General features: G+C 47.8%; 1 protein-coding gene across 4 annotated transcripts in view; it reads left to right on the forward strand.

Annotated features, from left to right (window-relative positions):
- The first annotated feature begins 224 nt into the window (after positions 1-224).
- Positions 225-24,214, forward strand: part of PLEKHH1 (pleckstrin homology, MyTH4 and FERM domain containing H1) — a 54,566-nt gene continuing 30,576 nt past the window's right edge. For 3 of the 4 annotated variants that reach the window (XM_064571202.1, XM_045901062.3, XM_064571204.1), the window contains exons 1-5: positions 225-460; positions 8,442-8,600; positions 19,754-19,816; positions 20,672-20,821; positions 23,125-23,208. In XM_064571202.1, coding sequence (XP_064427272.1) covers positions 8,475-8,600; positions 19,754-19,816; positions 20,672-20,821; positions 23,125-23,208 — 423 coding nt within the window. In that variant the 5' untranslated portion in view covers positions 225-460; positions 8,442-8,474. The remainder of the gene's footprint in view (positions 461-8,441; positions 8,601-19,753; positions 19,817-20,671; positions 20,822-23,124; positions 23,209-24,214) is intronic. The other variant, XM_064571203.1, reaches the window with a different exon arrangement.

Consider the following 24,214-nt stretch of genomic DNA (forward strand, 5'->3'; position numbering starts at 1 on the left):
GTCTTGCGCCCCATTCTGCGAGGGTCCCACGCCCGCCGGGGGCTGGACGGGTCTCGGGGCACCCGGCCGCCCTTCGCGGCAGCGGGTGCGGACGCCCGCGGAGAGCTCGGGGCGGGGGCCGGGAGACCCCGCCGCCCTCCCCGCCTGCCCCCGGGACAAGCCCAGCGGTGCGGAGAGGTGGGAGGCTGGAGCCTGCTGAGGTCATTTCCTGTGCCTCTCCCCGAGCCGCCCGAGGAACCGCGCGGGCGCTCGGCCTTTAAGGAGCCGGCGGGGAGGAGGGGGGCGGCGCGGCGGTGAATGGGGTGCCGCGAGGCCCGGCTCGGCTTTGTGCGGCCAGCCCGCCGGCACCCCGCGCGGCCCCCGCCTCGCCTCGCCTCGCCCCGCCCTGCCCCTCGCGACCCCTGCTGCCGCCGAGCGGAGACCCGGCGGCCGCCGCGGAGTCGGGCTAGAAGGACGCAAGGTCAGCGGCGGAGCGCGCGGAGGGCGCCCGGGTGCCGGGTGGGCGGCGGGAGGTTGCGCGGCCGCGCGCGCCCGGCGGGCAGGGACGGGCTCGGAGGTGTGCGCCGGCCCCGAGGGCTTTGGCGGGGCGGAGAGGACGGCGTCTCTCCGGCCGCGGGGCGATCCCGGAGCAGGTGCCTCCCCACCTGGCGCTGGGGGCGCTGGCAGCCGCGGTCGGGCTCGGGGGACCCGCAGCGCGCGGCGAGGAGTCGCCTTCCTCGGGAGGAGCGAGAGTTTGGGACCGGCTGGAGCCAGTTGCCCCCGGGAAGGGCCCTCGGGCGCGCTTGCCGGCTTTACTCCGCGGTGCCTGGGCTCCCGCTCGCTGTCCCCGCTCCCGCTCTCCTCCCCGCCTGGCTCAGGTAATCTCTTCTGTGATTTCGCGGTGGTTCTTTCAGGGATTCTGTTGGGTCAGGCTCGGCTTCTAGGGGCAGGTCAGCCAAGCAGAAAAGAAAAACAAGTTGGGCACTGAGTGACAAGCAGGAGCTTTGTGTCCTGGGAGCCTGAGAGAGGACTGTGTCACCAGGGACCAGGAAGACTTAATGGGGGTGGCAGAGGCAGTGAAGACCCGCACTTGGGAGTGGAATCCCTGTTGGATTTCTCCCTGCCAGGACATCTCTATAAGCTTTTACTGTGAGTCTATCTCATAAAACTCTTTTGGACAGCCTTCGTTTCAGGTAAAATTTCTGCTTGAAAGATCATTTTATTACCAATTTGGAAAAGTCGTGGGTTCCTTCATCAGGCTTTTTGGACTGTCTTCTCCGTGCCAGACTCTGTGTATGGTAATGTCACTTAAGACTTTATAGAACTTCAGTTCTAGTGTTTCTGCATGTTATTGTCCTCCATTTTACAAAGGAGGAAACAGACCTGGAAAAATTGTGATTTACCCAGAGTCCTATAGCTAAAAAGTGGAAGAGGCAAAACTCAAACCCAAGCCTCCTAAATTCCAAATGCGGGGGCCACTGTTAGCCACCTTCCCTCCCACAGGCTGCTGAGGGGACCTGCTTAGAGCTGGGTGATGGCGGGGGACACCATGTGGTCTCAAACTCATTGAGACCAGCAGCTGAGTTGAGAAAATGTGGTGCCCCTCTGCCCTCTTCAGAAGTCAGGGGAAGAAGCGTGTACCTCCTACTCTGCTCCCCCATGGTGCACTCCTCTTTACTATTCCCTTCTCTCTATGAGGTTATGTATCCATGTGGGGAGCTCTGGGCTCCTTATGGTTTGAAGTGTGCTTTATACATGCTGATGTTAATGTGTGGAGGATTCCCTCACTCCTGATCTGGGTGAGTTCACAGCAGGCTGGCTGTTGAGCCACCGTCCTGCATTCTCTAGAGAGCCCAGCTGAGCTTTCTCTCCCTTCTGTCAAATTCAAAACTGACCTCCTCCATGGGCAAACAGACACTGATTGCTGGCTGGAGTATGAATTCGAATAGTCTTGGGGAAGGCAATTTAGACTATTTGGCCATTTAAAAATGTGTATCACTTAATCCTACAATTCCATTTCTGGGACTTTATCCTTCAGATATACTCCGATGCATGTGAAATGATATATATTTGTTGCAACATTGTTTGTTTTAGCAAAAGGTTTCAGACAACCCAAATGTCTGTCAGTAAGGGACTCTTAAATAAAATCATGTAATACCTACACAATAGAATACAGTATAGTTGTTAAAAAGCATGGAGGGAAGATAGGTCAGGTATGTATGCTGGTATAGGACGATCTCTCAGTTACAGGTTAAGTGCAGTGTGTATGGTGGGCCGCCATTTGTGTTTGTGTGTGTGCATGCAACATACATGGGAATGCTTGTGTCTGCACCGGATATCTCTGAAAGACGTAAAACCCCATAACACAGTTGCCTCTGGGGAGAACTGTGGCTGGGGTACAGCGGGGGAAGAAGCCTTTGTACTACATACTCTTTTGTTCAGTATTCAAAAATAAAGAGATAAAATAATTTTTAAAAATCTCCTGCCCTTTCTGAGGTGGATCTGGTAGTGACCACATCTGTGGGCCACATCTCCTGGTATGCCCAGGCACTGGTAATTAGTTTGCCTTTTCATTGTTGACAGTAACTATCATTATTGAGTGCTTACTGTGTGCCAGGCTTTTGTAATACCTCCTGTAATTCTCAAAAAAAAAAAAAAAAAAAAATACAACCTAGTGTGGTCTATGAACTTGCCATTTTTCTTTAAAGATTTATTTATTTATTTGAGAGAGAGGGAGCCTGTGCAAGTAGGGGGAGGGGGCAGAGGGAAAGTATCTTCAAGTGGACTCTCAGATGAGAGCAGAGCCCAGATGGATGCGGGGCTCAGTCTTACAGGCCGTGAGATCATGACCTGAGCTGAAACCAAGAGTCGGACACTTAACTGACTAAGCCACCCAGCTGCCCCTGAAATTGCCATTTTTGAAGGTCAGAAAAATGGTTAAATGTTGATAATTTCATGTGTTTCAACCTAATATTATTGCCCTCCTTTTCAAATATTATTGCTCTCAACTTCAAAATGGCGCTGAGGCTCAGAGAGGTTAAGCAAATGGTTTAAGGTCACAAGATTAATTAATGCCAGAGCCAGTCCTCAAACCCAGGCTTGTTTGGTGCCAGAAGGGGGGATCTTAAGTACCGTACTCTGCTGTTTCTCTTTACTGGTTTTGTTCTCAAAGGATCCTATTCCTGATTGTCTTAGTCCCTTCTGGTATTTAGATCCCTGAAGGTTGGAACATACTCACCTTTTCCTGTCTCTTCCAACATTGTGAAATGTGCTGCTCAGCACCCAAAGGTAAAACACATATTGTTGGCTTGATCAGATGACAAGGTGCGGGCAGGGGGAGCTATGCCCCTCTGTCTACTCCCCTTCCCCCAACTCCATCCTCAGAAAGGGGGCACAAAGCTCTTCCTTTCCCACAGTTGGGCAGGTGGTCAGCCTAGTCTAGCACTTTTAGAAGATGGTGGTAGCCCATCATTAGCAAGTGGAAATCACAAGAGGTCCTTACACTCAGGGAGTGAACCATGGTGAGGTGGCACGGGAGAGCCCAGTGGAAACTGTACCCAGAACAGAGTTCCTGTTACCTTGGGAAGCCTCCTGCAGTGACCTCTGACCTCTTCCTTTTAGGGTCTTGTATTGGCTGGTCCTCTTTGCAGGGAAGTTCCAGGATATACAGACTATAGACCTGAGCCTTGCAAACCATGGGATCTTTATTCATCTTTATGTCCCCATCCTTGCACAGAGGAATCACATCACAAAAGTTGGTTGAATTAAATTTAATCTCAGCATCTTGTCAATTTCTGGTCAGATCCCTACACTTGCCAAAGCCATCCCAGGTCAAGTCTGTGTTTCCTCTGATACAGGCCCAGAGTCTGAGGTCACCTAACATCACCCATCCTGCACGCAGCCCCTGCCTCTGAGGCATACTCCATCACCCTCCTTGGCTGTCAGTCCAGGATGCCGGAGGACTTAGGGAGTTCCAAAGCAGGGCCTCAGGCCGTGCAGTCATTTGTCACCTGCTGAGCAGTTTAGCATGCTGGGCACTAGTAGGAATCAAGAGAAGTGGGTTTCACAAGAGTGGCATGAGTTGATCTTGTAGCTGGGGGGGAGGGCCCATGGGGACTTACTGTACTATTCTCCCTACTTCTTGTGTGTATTTGAAACTTTCCAGAATAAAAAAATGAACAGTTGTACTGGCTTTTGTCCCTTCTCTCATTTCCCCATCTGTTTTGCCATTAATGTTCTGTGTTAGGCTAGCCAGGTAGCATGAGACTCTACCACCACCACGGCATCTGCATGGAGAGAGGATGTTCTGTATGTTGGGAGATCGGGATGCTTGGCCCAGCTCTGATACTACTTAGCTCAGTGTCTCAAGTCACAGACGTGATGGGTTTTCTCATCTGTTCATTGTGAATAATATCACTTGTCCTACATCTCAGGGATTTGGGGAGGATAAGGGGAGAAATCACACCTTCACGGTGCTTTGGAAAGTTAAAAACCATTCTGTAAATTCTTTTCTGCTCATCTTTGCACATCTTTACGGGAGGTACAAGTATGAGGTGACTTAGCAGGTGAAGCTCAATTTACTGGGATTTTGCCTTAACATCTCATGTTTTATAGCTGCTACGGCAACCACCTGCTTCTGTCGGAAGAGCCTCTGGGCCACGTGCTTGGCAGCAGGCACCTTGCTCAAGTTCCCTTTCTCATGCCCGTAGCTCTTCTCATGTCTCACATGCTGAGACAAGCCTAGCACAGGTCCAGCCCCCTCACTACATTCCCAGGGCAAGGGAGAGGCTTCAGCAGAGCACTTGATCTGTTCAACAGTGTGATGTCATAAGACGCTTGATTGGGAAAGGACTCCCTGCAGTCTGGGTATAATTTCAGATATCAGGGCTCGTCAGAGGCCACTGATGTGTTTTATTTCCAAAGCTCCTGGAGATTTTGATGATTTGGTTTTCCACTGTCCTCATGGAATCGGAGCTGCAGCTTTGACAATCAATAAGAGGGAATTAATATTCACCAAACTTTTCTGGTGATGGGTATTAAGGAGGGCACGTTCTGCATGGAGCACTGGGTGTTATGCACAAACAATGAATCATGGAACACTACATCAAAAACTAATGATGTAATGTATGGTGATTAACATAACAATAAAAAATTTAAAAAAATATTCACCAAACTCTTTTAATGCCACACAGGATTAAGTTTCCTCTGCCCCTTGGTTTTGCTTGGGTGTTTTTACCGCTAATTCTCAGCCCTGAGCTAGGTTGCAAGACTTCCAGGTCCTACTTTCAGATCTGCCACTTTTTTTTTTTTTTACCCTACGAGGAAAAGCAAAATTCCTTTAAAAGACAAAGCAAATCAAACACGATGAAGCCTCCCGGCCTTCTCTGGAGGCCCCACAAGGTTCTGTTTTGTCTTTTCAGCTGTGATCTTAGCTCAGAGAAGGTCATGTTTTGTTTTTGTCTTTTGTCTTCCTGCCCGTTCCAGTCGGTCCCAGTCTTTTGAGGTGGGGATTGCTGGGAGGTCACAATGTCCGGATTGTTCAGGATGACAGTCCCGGGAGAGCAGGGCTGAGGTCACATGTCCAGAGTTCTGAGCTGCCCAGAACCCGAAGACTTAGACACCAGATCCGTCAGTGTTTTATGGTGGGGCTTTCTCTATAAGTCTACTGACCCTGTTTTTTAAATGAAAAGTCAGGACACATGATAAATGTCTGTGCTTACGGAGGTTATGGTATCGGAATGTTTGAGACCAGGATGCCCTGGAAGATCTTGAATATAGGTTCACCTTAGTGCCAAGGATCCTGAAAGATCCCGTAAAATATTTCTCGTATTCTTTTTTTTTTAAAGATTTTATTTATTTATTTGACAGAGAGATAGAGAGAGAGCACAAGTAGGCAGAGAGGCAGGCAGAGGGAGAGGGAGAAGCAGACTCTCCACCGAGCAGGGAGCCCGACGTGGGGCTCGATTCCAGGACCCTGGGATCATGACCCGAGCTGAAGGCAGCCGCTTAACCGACTGAGCCACCCAGGTGCCCCTATTTCTCGTATTCTTAACAATCCTGCTCACTCTTTGTAAAATCAGAATTCTTTCCATTTTCTGGATGGGTAAAGAGCACAGTCGCTCAGAGCAGGGACTTTGGAACAAGAATCCCAGCCCCATTACTTACTAGCTCTAGAACTCTCTGTGTAGTCTCTCAGTTCCTCGGTGTCGTCGTGCGAGAGTAGGGACAATGCCTGCACCTTGTCTTATGTATTGTCATGAGGATTAAAGAGGCCACACATGCCTGGCATACAGTAAGAACCCAATAAATGATAGCTATTTGTGGTATAGTAGAAAGATGCTTATAGAAGTGAGATGTGAGGTGGTTAGCCTACGGAGGACAGGCTCACTGGTCACCACGGTAGCATCGGCAGCAGTGCAGGAGGTGGCTGGGTTTTCTGAGGCCATGTGGCTCCTGAAGAAGAGAAAAGGATTAAAAAAAAAATTTTTATTTCAGAAAATTCTAGGCATTTATTCAAGTAGAGAAACCAGTATAAAGAACCCCCAGGTGCCCATCACCTAACTTTAAAACTTATCAGCAATTTGATAAATCTTACTTCATGTATCTCCTCCCCACACCACTGCTAGCTCCCTACCATGAAGTGTTTTGTTTTTTTTTTAAAGATTTTATTTATTTATTTGACAGAGAGAGAGAGCGAGAGCAGGAACACAAGCAGGGGGAGCGGGAGAGGGAGAAGCAGGCTTCCTGCCGAGCAGGGAGCCCGATGTGGGACTTGATCCCAGGACCCTGGGACCATGACCTGAGCTGAAGGCAGACGCTTAACGACTGAGCCACCCAGGTACCCACCATGAAGTGTTTTAAAGCATATATTCCAGACGTTCTGTCATTTCACCTGTAAGTCATATGTATCTCTGACCGATCACTTTGTAAAAATATTATTAACCTAAACAATTAAAAGTCATTCCTTATAAATCACCTAATACTAGAGTAATTATATGTTATGGTTTGGGACAGACCAAATTTATGTTTGTTGCCAAGTGTCATTATTGTTAGCAGGGGGTTAGGGAGCATTTAAAGTCCTGGTGACGGATGTGTCTTCCAGCCCATCTCTCCTCTGTGTTCACTCTGCTGTGTCCTCTCTTTGTTTCTGCATTTTCTCATCCCCAACCTAGTTTGTCTTCTCTAAAATTTGTCCAGGAGACATCTGGGTCCATTTCCCTGACCGGGCATATTATAGGTGTCTACTTGATTTGTTCTGAATTTGTGTGATTGTTTCCCAGAGACGTGTGGCATTCTCCAGACGCTACAGCAGAATGTCTACCAACGTTTTGTTTGCATTTTAAAAATTAGAGCGAGAATCTGTTCCAAAAGAGGATGATTCGATGACAACTGACAGAATCCCAACTAAATAGAAAATTGCCAAGGAAAATCAAAGCATCACATTTTCATTCCATTTTTTCTCATCAAAAATCTATATAAGTGGGGGCACCTGGCTGGCTCAATCGGTGGAGCATGTGACTATTGATCTCAGGGTCTCAAGTTCAAGCCCCACATTGGGCATGGAGCCTACTTGAAAGGGAAGGAGAAGGAAAGAAGGTAAGGAAGGAAGGAAGGAAGGAAGGATGGATGGATGGATGGATTACTAAATAAATAAAATCTATATAGGTGTAGTAGAATCAGTACTAAACGGGAAACCACGGTTCTGCCTCCAGTTACCTATGTGATCTCAAATGAATCTGTCACTCACTTTAAGCCTCCCCTAAACATCCATCATCCCCCCCTTATCCCTGCCCCATAGCCTACCCCATTTCCCTGCTCCCATTTATCTGCATATTGATTAGCAATTGGGAGTACATGGTAATTTTGCAATTAGACTTTCCTAAGAGTTCCTTGGAAAACTCAAAGATCAAGGGATCTCTTTTATTTACCTTTGCATCTCCAGTGCCTAGAACAGCGTCTGGCATATAAATGTTTATTGAATGGATACATATTTGTTAAATGGATAATTGAATGAAAAACAAATGAGGCCCTACTTTCTACTGCTATAAAAATGAGACTAGGGGGATGCCTGCGTGGCTCAGTCGGTTAAGCGTCTGCCTTCAGGTCAAGTCATGATCCCAAGGTGTTGGGATCAAGTCCCACATCGGGCTCCCTGCTCAGCGGGGAGTCTGCTTCTCCCTCTGCCTGCCGCCCTCCCTGCTTGTGCTCACTCTCTGTTTCTCTCTCTCTGACAAATAAATAAATAAAATCTTTTTTAAAAAAAATGAGACTAGGTTCTCCTTACAGTTTCTCAGATTTTGTGATTCCCTGAGTTTGCTCAGCTAGCTTACGATGGAATGGGACGCACTGAGCCAAGAAAAGTGGCCGTGGCAATGACTCACTCACCTCCCCAGCCCTATTTTCTCCGCCCTCCTCCTCACACACTTACTGCTCTTCTCCTCTCCCTGTGGGCCGCTTCCCAGGCATCCCTGGAATAGCCAGAAGTTGACTCCATCATGGCGGAACTCAAGGTGGAGACCCATGCCGGCGTGGACTGGCAGAAGCGCTGCCTGGCCCTGGAAACCCAGCTCTTCCGGTTCCGCCTGCAGGCCAGCAAGATCAGGGAGCTGCTGGCCGACAAGGTAGGTCTTGGGGAGCTAACCAACCTCCCTGCAGAGGTCAACGTCAGACAGGGCCAGAGTGAGAGAGGGAGAGTTAGGGAAGGTGAACTTTCTGCTGCTGCTTTTTTTTTTTCCAAAAAAAAATTAATCCAAGTATATTTGACCTATAAAATTATATAATTTAAGGTATAGCACACATTAATTTGATGCATTTATATATTATAATATAGTTGCCTTTGTAGTAGTAATTAGCACTTCTATCCCATTACGTAATTGTCATTTCTTTTTAGTGGTTGTAATAATGAAGTTCCAGTTTCCTAGCAAGTTTGATGATTATAATGCAGCGTTATTGTCTATATTCACCATACTGTGTATTAGATCCCTAGGGCTTATTTGCTACTCATTGCAGGAAGGTGAACTTTTAATAAGATACTTTCCACACATGCAAAATGAAACCCAGGGTACTTTTTTTATTTTTAAGTCCAAAATCAAAACAGCTTACTAAGCTGTCATCTTGCATTCTTTCCTGCTCCAGAGAAATGATAGAAATCTTCTTGGTCCTCTGTTACCTCTTGGGTCAACTGTAGCTCTTATTCCCTTAATATTTCTTTTTTTAGTGTGGGGAAGGAAGATGTTTTAGGGGAGAAGAGGGGAAATTCCCATCCTGCTGTCACCGTCTATTAAGTATAGGAGCCTATGGAAGGCAGCCTGGTTTCCTGATGTTAAGGACACAGGTTTTGGGGCCAACTAGCTCTGCCACTTACTGGCTGTGTTACCTGGTGAGTCCCCTCACCTCTAAGGCAGGTACACAAATGTCTGCTTTTCAGTTATTTTGAGAATTATGTCAGGTCACATATATAAAGGTTCTGGCATGGAATATGGGAATGATTATTATCTTTATAGGCTTGGATGGGCTGGTCTGCGAAACTGACCACCATTTGTAATGTTTCTCTGGGAAGATGCATTCCAAACAGCTGACTTTCAGAAGCATTTTTGGAGCTTAACCTACCTGGAGAGTAGAGACCTATACTATATATGTATCTCAGTTGAATCAACTCTTTTCTTTCTAGTTTTGTTTGCATCATCCATCTGCTTACCCAACCCTTCTTTCATAGGACAAAAGTAAAATTCAGTCCACTCCTCTCCAAGTAATGTCAAAGTCTGGTTAGTAAAGCCTGAGGAAATGGCCTGTTTTATTGATAGCCCCACAACCTGGAGTCTAGGAAGACAAGTTATTGGTATTACCTCCTCACTTCCACTGCCGAGTTCAGGCCCTGGACCAGCCTGAATGCCAACTTTGGGTCTGTTGGCATTGCTGTCTCCTAGTTCAGGCTTCGTAAAACAGAGACCGGCAGGTTCCTGTGGTTGTGGTTCAGGTACTAAGAGAAAGGGTAGAATTCGGCCACCTTAGGAAAAGGAAAGCAGTCTTAGATAGTGGTTCTCAAAGGGTGGTCCTGGGGCCACCCATGCCAGAAACCTGGAGTGCTTATTAAGCATGTACATTTCTGGGCCCCACCCCAGTCCTCCTGGTCCAAGTCTCCTGGGGGTGCAGCTCATAATCTGCAGATTTAACAGGCTCCCAGAAATTAGTTTTGTACACTGTAAAGTTTGAGAACCTTGCCTTAGGATATGTTACTGGGGGAGGTGTGGGAAGGAAGGAAAGGATAAGTAAGGGTCTCCCAGCTGGTTTAAAACACATCTCAGAGGAAAGAAACTTCTGTTCCTAGTGATCAGAACCACAAAATAACCTTTTAAAAAAAGACCTCTATGAAACACCTAGAAATACTGGAATAAATATTTAAAATATCCTTCTCAGTGCAGAGCCATGCACTGAAGAAAACAGGAGGAGTCCTCAGGGGGCAAAACGAAGAGGAAAAACCTAAGTGGTACTCAACTCAAGCATCTCAGTGGGACAGGCTGTGTGACTGGCCTCCCTGTAGTGATGAGAGGTTTGAGGTTTAATCTGTGGAGACAGAGATGAGGTCTGGCCTGTTGGAAGCTGGAGCTGAAACTGAAACTTTCCTGTCAGGACTATCAAAGTACTTTACCGTAAATAAAAAGGTAGACAAGGAAAAGAAAATCATCTACCAACACAGGGAGATGACAGAACAGCTTCTCATGCTTAGCCAAGGCTCTGGGCAGAAAAAATAAAAGAAAGCCAAGAAAAGTACTCTCTGAGAGTCTGATGATGGTATTGGTATAGCATTAGAATTTATACTATTTGTGTGGATCGGGAACCCTAAGTTCTGGGCCAGTGATACCTCTCAGAGACCTTGTAGGAATAGACAGAGAACCTCTCTGGAGAAATAAGATCTCAACCCAGATCACATGGAATCCTCACATTATCCCATAGTAAACCCATAGTAAAGATGAATATATGATCCAAAACGACTAAATGCTTGAGAGAATGATCTGTCCTGAGTTAGAGTCCACATACACAACTAGATCCCACAAGAACTTCGAAAAAAGAACTGTTGGCAAGACACCGTAAAATAAATGAGTTCAAAATTATTGAAGATGTAATGAAGTAATTGAACATGTGAGACAAGAATAAGACACAATTCAAAAAGATCGGGTAGACTGGAAAAAGAACCAAATAGAACTGCTAGAAGCAAAATATGTCTTCATTGAAATTAAATGTTCAACAGATAGATTAAACATCGGATGAGGCACCATCGAGATGAGCTTAATGAGTGGAAAGATGGAAAGATGGGCCTGGGGAAACCGTCCCCGATACAGCACAGAGAGAGAAAGGCCCAGAGTCTGAGACATGGACACTAGGATGACAAGATCCTATAAGGTCCCAGAAGTGGAGGACAGGATGAAGGAGAGACATTACTCAGAGAGACAATGGTTTAAAAATTCCCAAACTTAATGAAAGTTGTGAAGCCTCACATTTGTGAAGCAGAATGAATCTAGGCAGTATACATTTCTTAAAAATCTGTGCTGACCGTATGAGCTAGATTATAGTTTGGCTGCCATAAGAAAGAACCCAAAAACACAATGGCTTAAAACTGGCAGTTGTTTATTTCCTTCTCATGTAACCTCTCAGACATAAGGGGTGTGTAGTCCTAGGGTGATGTCAGCTGCATGGTTGAAGAGGGTTCCCGTAATGGCCACATTCCACCCTTCCCTTTACCTGTGTGACCCAGGGGTTCCATTCATTGCTTCTTCTCACATTCCATTGACCAAAACTTATTCTCACGGTTGTTCCCAGCTGCAGGGAAGATTGGAAAGTGTGGTCTTTATTCTGGATAACGATGTGCTCAGTTAAAAGTTGGAGGCTTTGATTTGTGTGAGAGAGAAGGAGAGAACAGATACTGGGGAACAAGTAGCAGTCTTAAGCCTGGAATCTAAGTCTAGAATAATGATAATAAACAGAAACAGAGTATGTAACTTTCAGATCAGTAGAGTAGGGAAATGGAATAAAATCTATGAAATCTAGACCAGGAAGAAAAACAAGAATATTAAAAAAAAAAAAAAAAAGGAATAAATAGAAGGCACAAAATGCAATGGTAGAAATAGATCCAAATGTATCAGTCACAGGAGACATACATAAGAATGTCTTGTCACATACAAGAATGTAGCATTGCTATATGAAAAATTAGAAACATCCTAAATGTTTATCAACAGGGAAGTGGATAAACATGCTGAATATATTTGTACAGTGGAATACTACATTGCAGGTAAAAATGAATCAGGTGAGCTACATGTATAAATCTCAAAAACCATGGGCGCCTGGGTGGCTCAGTTGGTTAAGCGACTGCCTTTGGCTCAGGTCATGATCCTGGAGTCCAGGGATCGAGTCCCGCATCGGGCTCCCTGCTGGGCAGGGAGTCTGCTTCTCCCTCTGACCCTCCCCCATCTTGTGCTCTCTCTGTCATTCTCTCTCTCTCAAAAAAAAAAACCTTAAAAAAAAAAATCTTAAAAAAAAAAATCTCAAACACCAGCGCTGAACAAAAAATATCAGGAGGACATATAGAGAACAGTATGGTTTATATAAAGTTTAAAACCTACAGGACAGTCTATCTATCGATTAGGGGTGTAGGCAAATGAGGTAAAATGTAAACACAACCAAGTGTGGGGTAGATGCTAGAAGTGAAATTGTGGAGTAGACTGGGGCCTTCACCTCTCTGTAGTGGCCCATTTCTTAGAAGATGTTGGAAGCAGAGAGGACAGAAATTAAGATTTGGTAAAGCTGACTGGTGGATACATGTTTTAAAATATTATTCTCTAGGTGTTTTCTGAAATATTTCATAATAAAAAATGTCTTCAAGTGCCTTCCTCCCCTATTTCCCAGTGTCCTTAAACACATCAATAAACACACCTTCTCTCTCCACAGCCCCTTGGGTCTCAGTAGGTTGAATTTTTGTAGGATCGGCCCCATCTTCTCTTCCAGACTGCCTTTGATTGTCATGTAGCTGGAATGCCCTCCCATAAAAAGGTTGGGTGCTCAGAGTGTGACTTGGGTAAAGAAAGGGGAAGCAAAAAAAAAAAGGGGGGGAAGCATGTAGACATAGGGCAGAAGAGACTGGGGTGCAAAGGGAAGAGGGTAGAGAATAAAATCTTGACTAGGACTCACAGGCTGGAAGAATTAAGGAAGAGTACCAGGACATTAGCCCAACACAGAGCTCTTGGCAGGAAACTTTAAAAGCCATAAACACCATGTTGCTCAATGTCAGGGCTGCTCCTGTCACCTGCAATCATCCCCAAACCCACAGGACAGGTTCAACAGTTCACTTAGAGATTTTCCCCAGTACATCAAGGTAAGTTTCAGATCACGGGAAGAGATGACTCAGGTTTCTCAGGAGAGCTCGTGCTGGGGCCAAGCCCAGGTCCTGTCTCTGTTGCTGCTCCTAGAGCTTACTAGTTAATCATCACCAGTACCCTCCTACACGGGGTGAGCCAGGTCAGCTGGGTCCCTCTGAGCAGCCCTGTCGCTCGGCCGCCGACCCGTGCGGATTGCACTGCCCGGATGACTGATGGCCGCTCACTCACTGCTGGCTGTGATGCAGGGCAGGCCAAGCCTGGGTGCTTCCCAGGGGATCGGCCCTTCCTGGGATCAGATACTACCCACGGGCTGTGAAGGCTTGGAAACGTGCCCTTCCTCCTTCCGCACCCCACAGCCTGCTCCTATCCACCTCCCTCTTGCAGAACTGCCATTCTGGGCACGGAATGATCTGTGCTAAAAAGCAAATTTTTCTGAAAGAAAAGATGTCAAGGTTACCACATAATCCCTCGCCTAAGGGGGAGGGGGGGGAGGGGAGGGGAAACAGTATTAGACCTTTTTCTGCTGGTTCACCTCACCAGGCCTGGTGTGCCCGTCGCCATGGACACCCAGACCGCGCAGCCAGGTGAATTGTGGGTGCACTTTCTGTCCAGGACAGGAGTCGAGGGAATGGCTGATGCCGTAGAGTTCACACCTTGCTCTGCTTCCTGGGAGCCGTCCGCCCCCCTCCCCCAACCCCCACCCGCTCCCCCAGCCGGCTCTCTTCCTTGCTGTGCTGAAGAAGTCACAAAGGCTGTTCAGATCAATTCAAAACTTGATACTGTTCTAGGAGGCTCTATAGGTGGTATGAAAGTCCCTTGGATTTTTTTTCCTTCTTGCTAAACTTGTGCTTCAGTTACCCGTCAGGAAAGTGGGAGTGTAGTAACCGTCCACAGATGAGCTCTCCACAGTAGGAATGACCATGACGAATACATGGCATCAGTATTAGAACTAATTTTATTTATTTACTCTCCATCTGCTTCCAGAAGGGATTTGAGTGGATTTATTGAAAAGAAGAAGTAATGTAATGAAACATCCCTCATTTTTTAGCTTGAATATTTTTCACCGAAGCAGCTTTTTCCCAAGACCCATTCCAGTAGGATTGTGTGCACTTCCTTGTTTCTGGAATTTCTTACTAGTTCTACAGACCAAGATTTTGAAATGCAATAACTCAGTTTTACATTTATATACCAAAAATGTGTAGTTCAAGACTTTTTTTTTTGAACATATAAATGGTTCAGTTCAGGCCCCTTAAAAGAACAATGACTGTCGCTTCTCCCCCCTCCGACCATGGATTGTACAGAGGCGGTGGTTCTCTGTAGGCACCAGCTTCTCAACGTATGGATAGAACACAGAGGCCAGAAAAACATATCCTTACATACCTTAGAATTTACGAAAAGGCCAGGTACTGGGAAAGGAGAGTACTAGGGCTGTCAGGACTAGTTGGAAATATGTTGAAGTCTGCATACAGTCATCACGGAATTGGCCTTCGCTGACAGATCCAATTTGCTTTGGGAACAGATACCTTCTAGAACTTTTATTCACTGTGTATGATCCTGTGTGTGTGTGTGTGTGTAGAGGGAGGGAGAGAGAGAGAGGCTTTTTATTCTCCTAGCTACCTATTTTTAATAGGGTCCACTGTAGTATTTTTCTGGAACCTTAGTATTGAAAGAGCTCTGTAACCCTGTGAAGCCATTCGAGAAGCTCTGTGCTGATACGGGTTTGGCCCCACAATGTATCCCAGAAGCTTTGCTATGCTTTGCATCCTGTGGCCAGGCTAGTGTTTTTCAGAGAGTGGCTGTGGGCCTCCCACATCGGGATCACCTGAGATTTTTCTTTCCAAGCACATTCCTGGGTCCGTGCCTCAGGCTTGCTAATTAAAACCCTCTGTGGGCAAAGCCCAGGAATCTGCCTCAAGTAAGCTCCATGTGGGGCCTTACACCCCTGACAGTGAGATCTACAGGCACAGACTCTGTCCACGGCCTTGCCTCAGCCTCATTCAGCTGTTCTTCTAGTGGACATCTTAAGCCCAATGTGCCCCAGAGGAGCAGGGGAACCCACAGAGAAGACTCGGAGCCCTTTCTCTCCTGCCTTTTCTGTAGTCAGACACCAGGGCAGCCCCACGGTGCTGTATTTTAAATATTTGGGACTAAACATAGGATTTGAATTAAACAAAAGATCCAGTAAAAAAAGAAAAAGTCGAAAGCCATCGTCTTTAATAACCGAGTTAGAACCATGTAATAGCTAAAACGGGGGGTTGCTACTCAGACGCTTGCAGGTAACTTACGTAAGTGAGACAGGTGGGTTCTGGAAAGGCTTCAAGGGAACATGCTGGAGCAAGAGGAGGAAGCCAGTTATTGCCGTGAGAAAGTGGAACCCTAGCATGTCCAGATCTTCTGAGTTTTCAAGGGAAGCTGGGAGCCAGGGATTGTGTGTGGAATCTCAGTTTTTACGTGACACGCGGGATTTAGATGTGAGAGGCACGGCGGCTAACAGTGCAGTAGACTCTGGAGGCAGCCCTCCTGAGGGGGAACCCTCGTTCTGCCTCTTAGCCACGGGGCCTGTCAGCGACGCTGCCCAACCCCTACACACAGCAGCACTAATAGGACGAGCTCCTTCCCATTGGGATGAAGATTAAATGAGTCGACACGCGTCGAGTGCTTAAGCCAGTGCTGGACACGCAGCCAATGGCCTTGTTTAGTTCTGTCTGTGTCAGCTGAATGCCCCCAGCACGGTGGGTCGTACAAGACGCTCTGCAGGCGAGAGCTGACAGCCTCAGGCTTGAGGCCATTCTTGCTCCAGGTGGATCGTAAGTGGGACAGCTGTGTAATTTATCATCTAACCCAGGACACTCTGGAGGGAGAAAAGAAGGCTCGGTTAGTAATTATTGTGGGACAACAGGGGAACACCAGACTGTCCCAGGCAAACTGGTCTCCCTGGTCCTCCGTGTCATCTCTATGAAAACCAGCAAGGAACTTACTGTCAGCTTCTCCGTAAGGGCTGCGTTGTGTACCTGAGCTCTACGAGAGGCACCTCGTGTGAATCTTCCTGGCAACCCTAGGCAGTGGAGACTCATTATCTTTTTTTCCTGGTAAGGAAACTGAGGCACAGCAGTTAAAGAACCTACCTAAAGCCACACAGTGGCAAAGCCAGTCAGGCTCAAGCCTTAGTGCTTCCCTGTACCAGAGCAGTGGTAGGAATGCGGAGCCCCCTTTTCTAAGGATGGCTGAGCCCCAGCAGGTGCAGCGCTCGGCTCAGGCCACCGCTCTGCTCACGGGACTGTGCCGGGAGCGCCCTGGAGGGCCCACTGCAGCTGCTGCCCTGGGGCTGCCATTTCACAGCGTCATGAGCGTAACAAGGAGCTGTGCACTTGGGGATTAAGCACCAGGTTGGCGCCAAACGCACGTCATCAGGTCGCTTGCGGCCAGTGCCAGGGCCCCTGATTTATGAGTCTCGTGTGCCGGTCACAGCTGGTGAAAGTGGATCCGCCTCAGAGCCACCTGCCTGAACCCAGCACCTCCTTGGCCGGCGCATCACCCCAGGCCCACGGACTAAAAGGACAGCTGAGGACACGGCCCTAGGGAACCTGCTGAGAGGAGAAATAGAACCCAGATGAGGGGTGGCCCTGTATGCAAGTGCAAAGAACAGTCTGCCATCGTGAAAAGTATTGATCCTGGCATTAAGTGAAGTTCGAAAACTCTAAAAATGACATTCCAGCGCAGACACACCTGGAGTACTCCCGGGGCAGTGGAGAAAACATGCATTCATGAAAACGGGAAGATGGTGTTAAAAATATTCTTTTCAAACAAGGATGGCAGGATGTTGGTAAATGTTGGACAATAGTGATGGATACGTGGTCATTAGACTCTTCTCAAAAACGTTCCAGATGTTTGAAATGTTTTCAGTGTTCAGGAATTAGTTTTAGAGGAAAAAAAAATATTCCAGCATAAAGGCGAATACAAAATGCTTTGAGTTTTTAGTGTCCCTGCTGGGCAGGTAAGAACAGCTAGAGGGTCGGCAGCAATACGGGGACCCAGCGGCTGCCAGCCCAGGCTGGGAGGAGACCCCAGACTCTGGAAGGTGCCTTCTGTTCCATTTGCTTTAGTGAGAGTGTACTTTATTATTTTTTTAAATTAGCATATAATGTATTATTAGTTTCAGAGGTAGAGGTCTGTGATTCATCAGTCTTACGTAATACCCAGTGCTTATTACAACACATACCCTCCCCAGTGTCCGTCACCCAGTTACCCCATCCCTCTACCCTCTCCACTCCAGCAACCCTCAGCTTGTTTCCTGAGATTAAGAGTCTCTTATGTTTGTCTCCCTTTCTGATTTCATCTTGTTTTATTTTTCCTCTCTTCCCCTATGATCCTCTGCCTTGTTTCTTAAATTCCACATATGAGTGAGATCATATGATAACTGTCTTTCTCTGATTGACATTTCACGTAGCATAATACCATGTAGTTCTATCCACGTCGTTGCAAATGGCAAGATTTCATTTTTTGATGGCTGCAGGTGTGTGTGTGTGTGTGTGTGTGTGTGTGTGTGTGTGTACCATACCTTCTTTATCCATTCATCTGTCAATGGACATCTGGGCTCTTTCCATAGTTTGACTATTGTGGACATTGTTGGATAGTGTACTTTATTACTTTTTTTTAAAGATTTTTATTTATTCATTTGACACAGAGAGACACAGCGAGAGAGGGAACACAAGCAGGGGGAGTGGGAGAGGGAGAAGCAGGCTTCCCACCGAGCAGGGAGCCTGATGCAGGGCTCGATCCCAGGACCCTGGGATCACGACCTGAGCTGAAGGCAGACGCTTAATGACTGAGCCACCCAGGTGCCCCGGATAGTATACTTTAAAGGGACTTCTAGTAGTAAAATCTCGAGGGGAAAAAATGCTCACTGTGTTGTCAATAACAGAGTGATTTCCGGCCCTGAGCAGTGTCACTGACTGCTCTTTGCCCACGTAGAAATGCCCAGCTGGGCAGTAGGACTTAAATACAATTCTCTTCTTCATTCTACCTTGGTTTCTCCATCCATAAAATAGGAAGACAAGTTTCTCTATCAAAAGAGTTTGAAAATATCAGACAGTTGTTACAGAAGGTTATGAATATGAGTGATCATTTCCTATGGAAATCCCATGTCTTCTGAGCTACAGAGCAGATGTTGGATCTGAATGGTCCAGCTGAAGGATAATCTAGGGAAACTTGTCAGGAATCCAAAGTCTTCCTATTCAATATTTCACTGTATTTTTATTTATTTTATTTTTTAAGTAACCTTTATACCCAGCATGGGGCTCAAACTCATGACCCCACGATCAAGAGTCAGATGCTGTCCTGACTGAACCAGCCAGATCCCCCTCATTGTATTCTTTAAAAAATTAAATGCTTCCGGGGTGCCTGGGTGGTGCATTGGTTAAGCATACAACTCTTGGTTTCGGCTCAGGTCATGAACTCAGGGTCGGGAGATGGAGCCCCACATTAGGCTCTGTGCTGAGCGAGGAGTGTGTTTGAGCTTCTCTCTCTTCCTATCCTGCTCGTGATCCCTCTCTCTTTCTCTCAAAATAAATAAATCTTATTTAAAAAATGTAAATGCTCCCAGCAACTGTATTAGAGATGTTTCTGAGGTGGGCCAAAACTCCAACTCTGGCTAGCTTAAGCAAATGGAATTAATTTGGAGGATCCTGGGCCAGCTCATGGAACTGGAAGAATGACCTAACAACCATGACTTGGTGAAGTTTATGCACGATCTCCCATGCAGCCCCCTGGTTCTTGTCTCTGGTCTCTCGATCCCAGATGTCAGATTCCTGGGGACAGAGAACCTGATTGGCCCAGTCAGGTCTGGTGCCTAAGAGGGACGCGTTATATAGTACTAATGTGTCCTGAGCCTCTCTGTTTAAGATTAAAGAAATCAAATAAGGTGATGCCTGTTAATGCCATTTAGAGTTAGAGATGTCCGTGATAAGGATAAATATTTGTCCCCAGCCAGTGAGCTGTCCTTGGGTGGGAAGGAACATTCTCTTACTGCTAACATGGCGGCTCACGTGGGAGCGTGTTCCACGCCAGGCACGTGGTGAGCAGTGGCAGGGCCCTGCCTGTGACCTGGTGCTGAGGAGGCCGAGGGCTGAGGGCAGCATTGCCTCATGAAGAACGTCCCTGCTACCTGCCTAGGTACCCCACGCACGGGAGAGAGGACAGCAGCTCTAGGCTCACCTGCCCCCTAAATTTGGGATGAGGGAGGGTTGCCATGAAAATCTTTGCCCTGACACCCTTGAGCCACCATTGAGTTGGCAGTTTAGCCTGGCCTGTGTGGAGCGCCTGCACAATTTGCTCACTTTGCCCTGAGGCCATGGTCGTAGTAGGGACACCCCACCTACATTTGTCCTTCCTCTCTGGCTGAGCAGATGCAGGAGCTGGAGCAGAGGCTGCTGGAGGCAGAGCAGAGGGCCGAGAACGCAGAGACCCAGGTAACCGGGGCAGGGGATGGGCGGCACCGTGCAGCAGAAACGGCTGTTGGCCTTCCCTGATCCTTCCCAGGGACACACACGCACGTACTCATCACCCCCATCAGCTCCTCATGGGGACATGGAAAACCAGCAGTCACATGTCAGTTCTCCTGAACAAATTAATTCAGGTGCACGGAGCTCTCTTTGGGCACAAAGGGGTCTTTGGGGAAGGGTTAGTGCATGAGCAGGTGGCTGGATTAGTCCAAATAGGCCAAATTATGCTAAGGTAACAGGTCTCAGCAGCTTATCCCATTCAGTTCTCAGTCGTGGTGCCTCTCCATTGAGGGTTAGCTGGGGATTCTGCTTTCCACGATGGAGCTCTCCATCTTCTGCCTGGACCCTCTGGAACAGGCAGCCTCCTTGGTTGCCATGGCAGGGAGAGAGCTCTTAAATACCTCAGTCCAGAAATGATGAGGCACTCCACTCGGACCCATTGACTGGAGTGAAGTCCATGGCCATCTAGCTACGAGGGGACTGGGGCAGAGCGAGAAGCACAGGGACATTCAGTGAGCAGCAGATATCTGTGCCACAGTGAGGTTGAAGCAGTTTCCCTCTGGGCTGTTTGTCCTGCCCAGCTTGTCCCTGTTGGGGCCCCCAGAGTGCGATGGCCCAGTACCCGACCGTTTCTTCCTTGTCAAGTCCTTAGTTTGCCCAGATGAGGCTTGATAGATGGTCATGGAATTAATTGGCTCCACCTGTTCTGGGTGAGGGCCCTGCCTGGGAATCGTGGGCTGGGGCATCAGGAAGGGTCCCAGGGCAGGTTAGTGGCCATTTCACACACACATGCCAACCCTATATGGCGATGGTACTTTTAAGGTGGGTGTGATGGAGGAGAAGGTGAAACTGTCCAATCTGAAGAATGTGGACTCAGCAGGCAGCCTGCACCGGAAGTACCAAGAACTGCTGAAAGCCACGCAGGGCAAAGATGAGCTCATCAGCCAGCTGCAAGCACAGCTGGAGAAGCAGGTAAGGGCTGATGCGCTCAGCACCCTTGCCCCCTGCGACTGAACAGAGCCCCTCTGCTTGAGCCCTCTGCTGGTGAGGAACATGTTCCCTCATGCAACTGTTCTTTCACATGGAGATTTAACTGTTAGAAGGTATGTTAGGAGCCAGGCAGGGGATATAGTGGGGAGAGGACCGGGGAGGCAGACTGATCTGGGTTTGCATCCCCTCCCCGCCACGAGCACCTGCTGTTCTCTGACCGCAGGCAAGTAAGTCACGGATTCTCATTTACACCGCTGTAAGGTAAGGGTCATAATACACCCTGGGGCTGTCCAGAGATGAACTCAGGTAGTCTATGTATAGTATCAGACATGAGGTTGGTGTTTGGTCAGCAGAGCCTGTCCTCCTCCACCCTGGCCTCGGGCCCTGCCAGCGTAGTATTGGAGTGGCACGGAGCTGGACCGTGAGCCTCGGTCAGCTGGTTGGCCAGAGTTTCTCAGTGAACCCGAGTAGGCAGACACGTGGGTGCCCAGGAGAGGCCATGCCCAGCGTTCCAGCTTCGTTAGCCCCTTTGCTCCGGAGAGGGCATCTGAAACATCACTCTGCCAGTCCCCTGTGCCCGGCCTCCTCCCCTTTACAATCCCATTAACTTCACCCCGATGCTGTCCCTTCCCTCTGCCCTCAGCCTCACCTCCCCACTTATCCCCTGGCGCCCGAGCACCATCATTTCCCACAAACCACCTCACGGTGTGGCCAGATGACTTTTCATTTTCTGCACGTGAATTCGCCCTGAGGTGCCAGCCGGCCCTAGGAGTATTTCCCCACCATCATGGGCAAACTTGGAATCATCCATTGGCATTCTCTGAACATACCAATCATGCGATGTGCCTTGGTATGCTCTGGGGCACCCAGCCTGTGTTTCTGAAACATCGTGGGAAAATACGATGTCCACCCGTGAAATCTCTCATGAGTTATTCTTTGACTTTGGAGATACCTTGACCTCCTTTTTTCAGGGGTTCACAGAAGTGGCTGCATCTGGGGATTCATGGGCAAAATGATTCCTGCTAAAGCTTAGATCAGAAAAAAAAATCGTTTTCCAATAATAAAAGGTCGGAATAGAAAGAATGCTGTTCTGCAAGTCAGCAGACCTGGCTTTAGGTTCAGCGGTGTTGCCCACCCTGACAGAGGCAAGTCCCGTCACCCTCTGGGCCTCCGTTTCTGCAGCCACATACAGACGTGTCAGACGAGGTCAGGGGTTGGCAGACTTGTTCGGTAAAGGGCCAGAGAGGACATACTTTCGGCTCTGTGGGCCGTGTGGCCTCTGTTGGCAACTCTTTAGCTCTGCCGTTGCATCAGGAAAGTAGCCCTAGACAATACATAAGTAATAGGCATGGCTGTGTTCCAGTACAGCTTTCTTTATAAAAAGAGGTGGGGCGGGGCGGGGCGGGGCGGGGGAGGTGGGGGAGAGGAACCAGGTGGAAGGCTGGATGGTGGCCAGTTTGCAAACCCCTTCAACTGGTTGTCCGTAAGGTCCTTCCAGTATTCCCTGTGAACGTTTCTTGTGTATCAAAGGACAGCATTCCACTTTCATTTTGTTTATTTAGCCTAGCCCTGATTTGTGGACACTTAGGTTATGTCCAGTTGTGCGTCTTTGGCTTAATCAAATAATATTGCAACTAATGATTCCTAACTAGTGGGTTTGTCAGGTCAGCAGTATATACATCTAAAACGTTGACAGATATTATCAAATTGCCACCCAAAAAGGCTTTGCCAGTTTCTAGAAGAGGGGTTGTTGTCAACAGCCTTGACAATTTGGGATAATATCAAACTTTTAAATTGGGTTGGTCTGATAGAGGAAACAATGTCTGACTTTTATGTGCATTTTTAAAATTACAGTTAGGTTGAACAGCTTTTCATGGGTTTCTTTCCCTTTATTTCTCTTTCTGTTGACTTCCTGTTCATGTTCTTTTTGCATGTGTTTTTTGGTTTGTTCATTTCAAATTAGCCATATTTATATAAGTCATCTGTGTTGTAAATCATCCCCCAGTTGGTCTTTTGATTTTAGGGGAACTTTTGTTTGTCATATAGTAATTTATAGTGACGGTTTAGATTCATTAGTCTTTTTTATTCATGGCTTGGGGGTATGTATCATGCTGAGGAAGGCTTTTCCCACTTTAAGCGTATTTTTTTAAATTCATAAGTGAGTTTCTTTTTTTCCATCCGCCCCCCGCCCCAGTTGCTTGATATTCCTTCTCAGGGTTTCCCGCCTCCAGTCATTCACTCCACTGGTGATCACTCTGATGAACTAAGCCTTCCCTTTCTCGCAGAAGCAGATGAGAGCTGAAGAAGCAAAAGTTGTCCAGGAAAAAGCTGCAAAGATCAAAGAATGGGTGACCCTGAAGTTAGCAGAGGTAAGTGGAAAACTCATCTTAGGAAGCCTGGAGTGGACATGCGAGGGGGGTCCCTCCGTCCCCCAGCATTTTTCTTCCTCCTGTCTGCGGGGCCTTGACTGACCTTCCTTGTGTTAACCATTTGTCCTTCACTCAGCTTCAACACTGAGACTCGTCGCTTCACTTTTCCCTTCCTCCTGTCGCCCTAGAGCCCCTGATCGGCTTTGTGTTCGGGGAGGCGCCCCGTCAGTCTCGCCCTGAGAGCACACACGCCCTGCATCCACCCTCTGCACTTGCCCTTCGTCCTCTGCGTTCTTCTCCACTGGTCTCCGTGGTGGTGGTCAAATACACGTGTCATTGACCCTTTTCCCCATTTTTACTGTACAATTCAGTGGCATTAAGTACATTCACAATGTCGTGCAGCCACCACCACTGTTTCCAAAACTTCCGTCACCCCAGACAGCAGCTCTGTGCCCAGGACTCACTAAGTCCCCGATCTCTCCATCTCTCATCCCCCAGCCCCCGAGAGCCGCCGTCCTGTTTCCCCCTCTAGTTTTATGGCCTCACTTAGGAAAGCTTGGGGCTAGAAGCTGCCATGCTACTAGCAACAAGAAGCAAAGCAACCTCTTTCTAAACAAAAGGGAAAGGAATTGAAGTTTGGAAAAGAACGAACATCCACTTCTCTTCCTCTATCCCGACACAAGTGGTTCATGCCTGCATGGGTTATGGGGTCTTTTTGCCTCCCCATCTCCTGTCACCTACTAGACTATGAGCTCTTGGGGTGCAGAGCTCATACCTGGTCTGCCTCCATATTTGCTGAAAGGTGCTCAAAAAAGTGGGCTGGATTTCCTTCAGAAGAAAATACAGCAACCATGCACGAGGGTGTTGTAGGCAGTGTGTTGAGTTAAAGAAGCCAGACCCAGAAGTACGTACTGTATAATCCCATTTATACCCAGATGGGTACAACTGAGCCACTGTGTGCGGGGATGCATGCCTGGATGATAAAACCTGGAAAGCAAGGAAGGGA

Source organism: Mirounga angustirostris, unplaced genomic scaffold, assembly GCF_029215605.1.
Source record: "Mirounga angustirostris isolate CCGP_5_RB_7025 unplaced genomic scaffold, mMirAng1.0.hap1 SCAF_9, whole genome shotgun sequence".
NCBI classification, from domain to species: Eukaryota; Metazoa; Chordata; class Mammalia; order Carnivora; family Phocidae; genus Mirounga; species Mirounga angustirostris.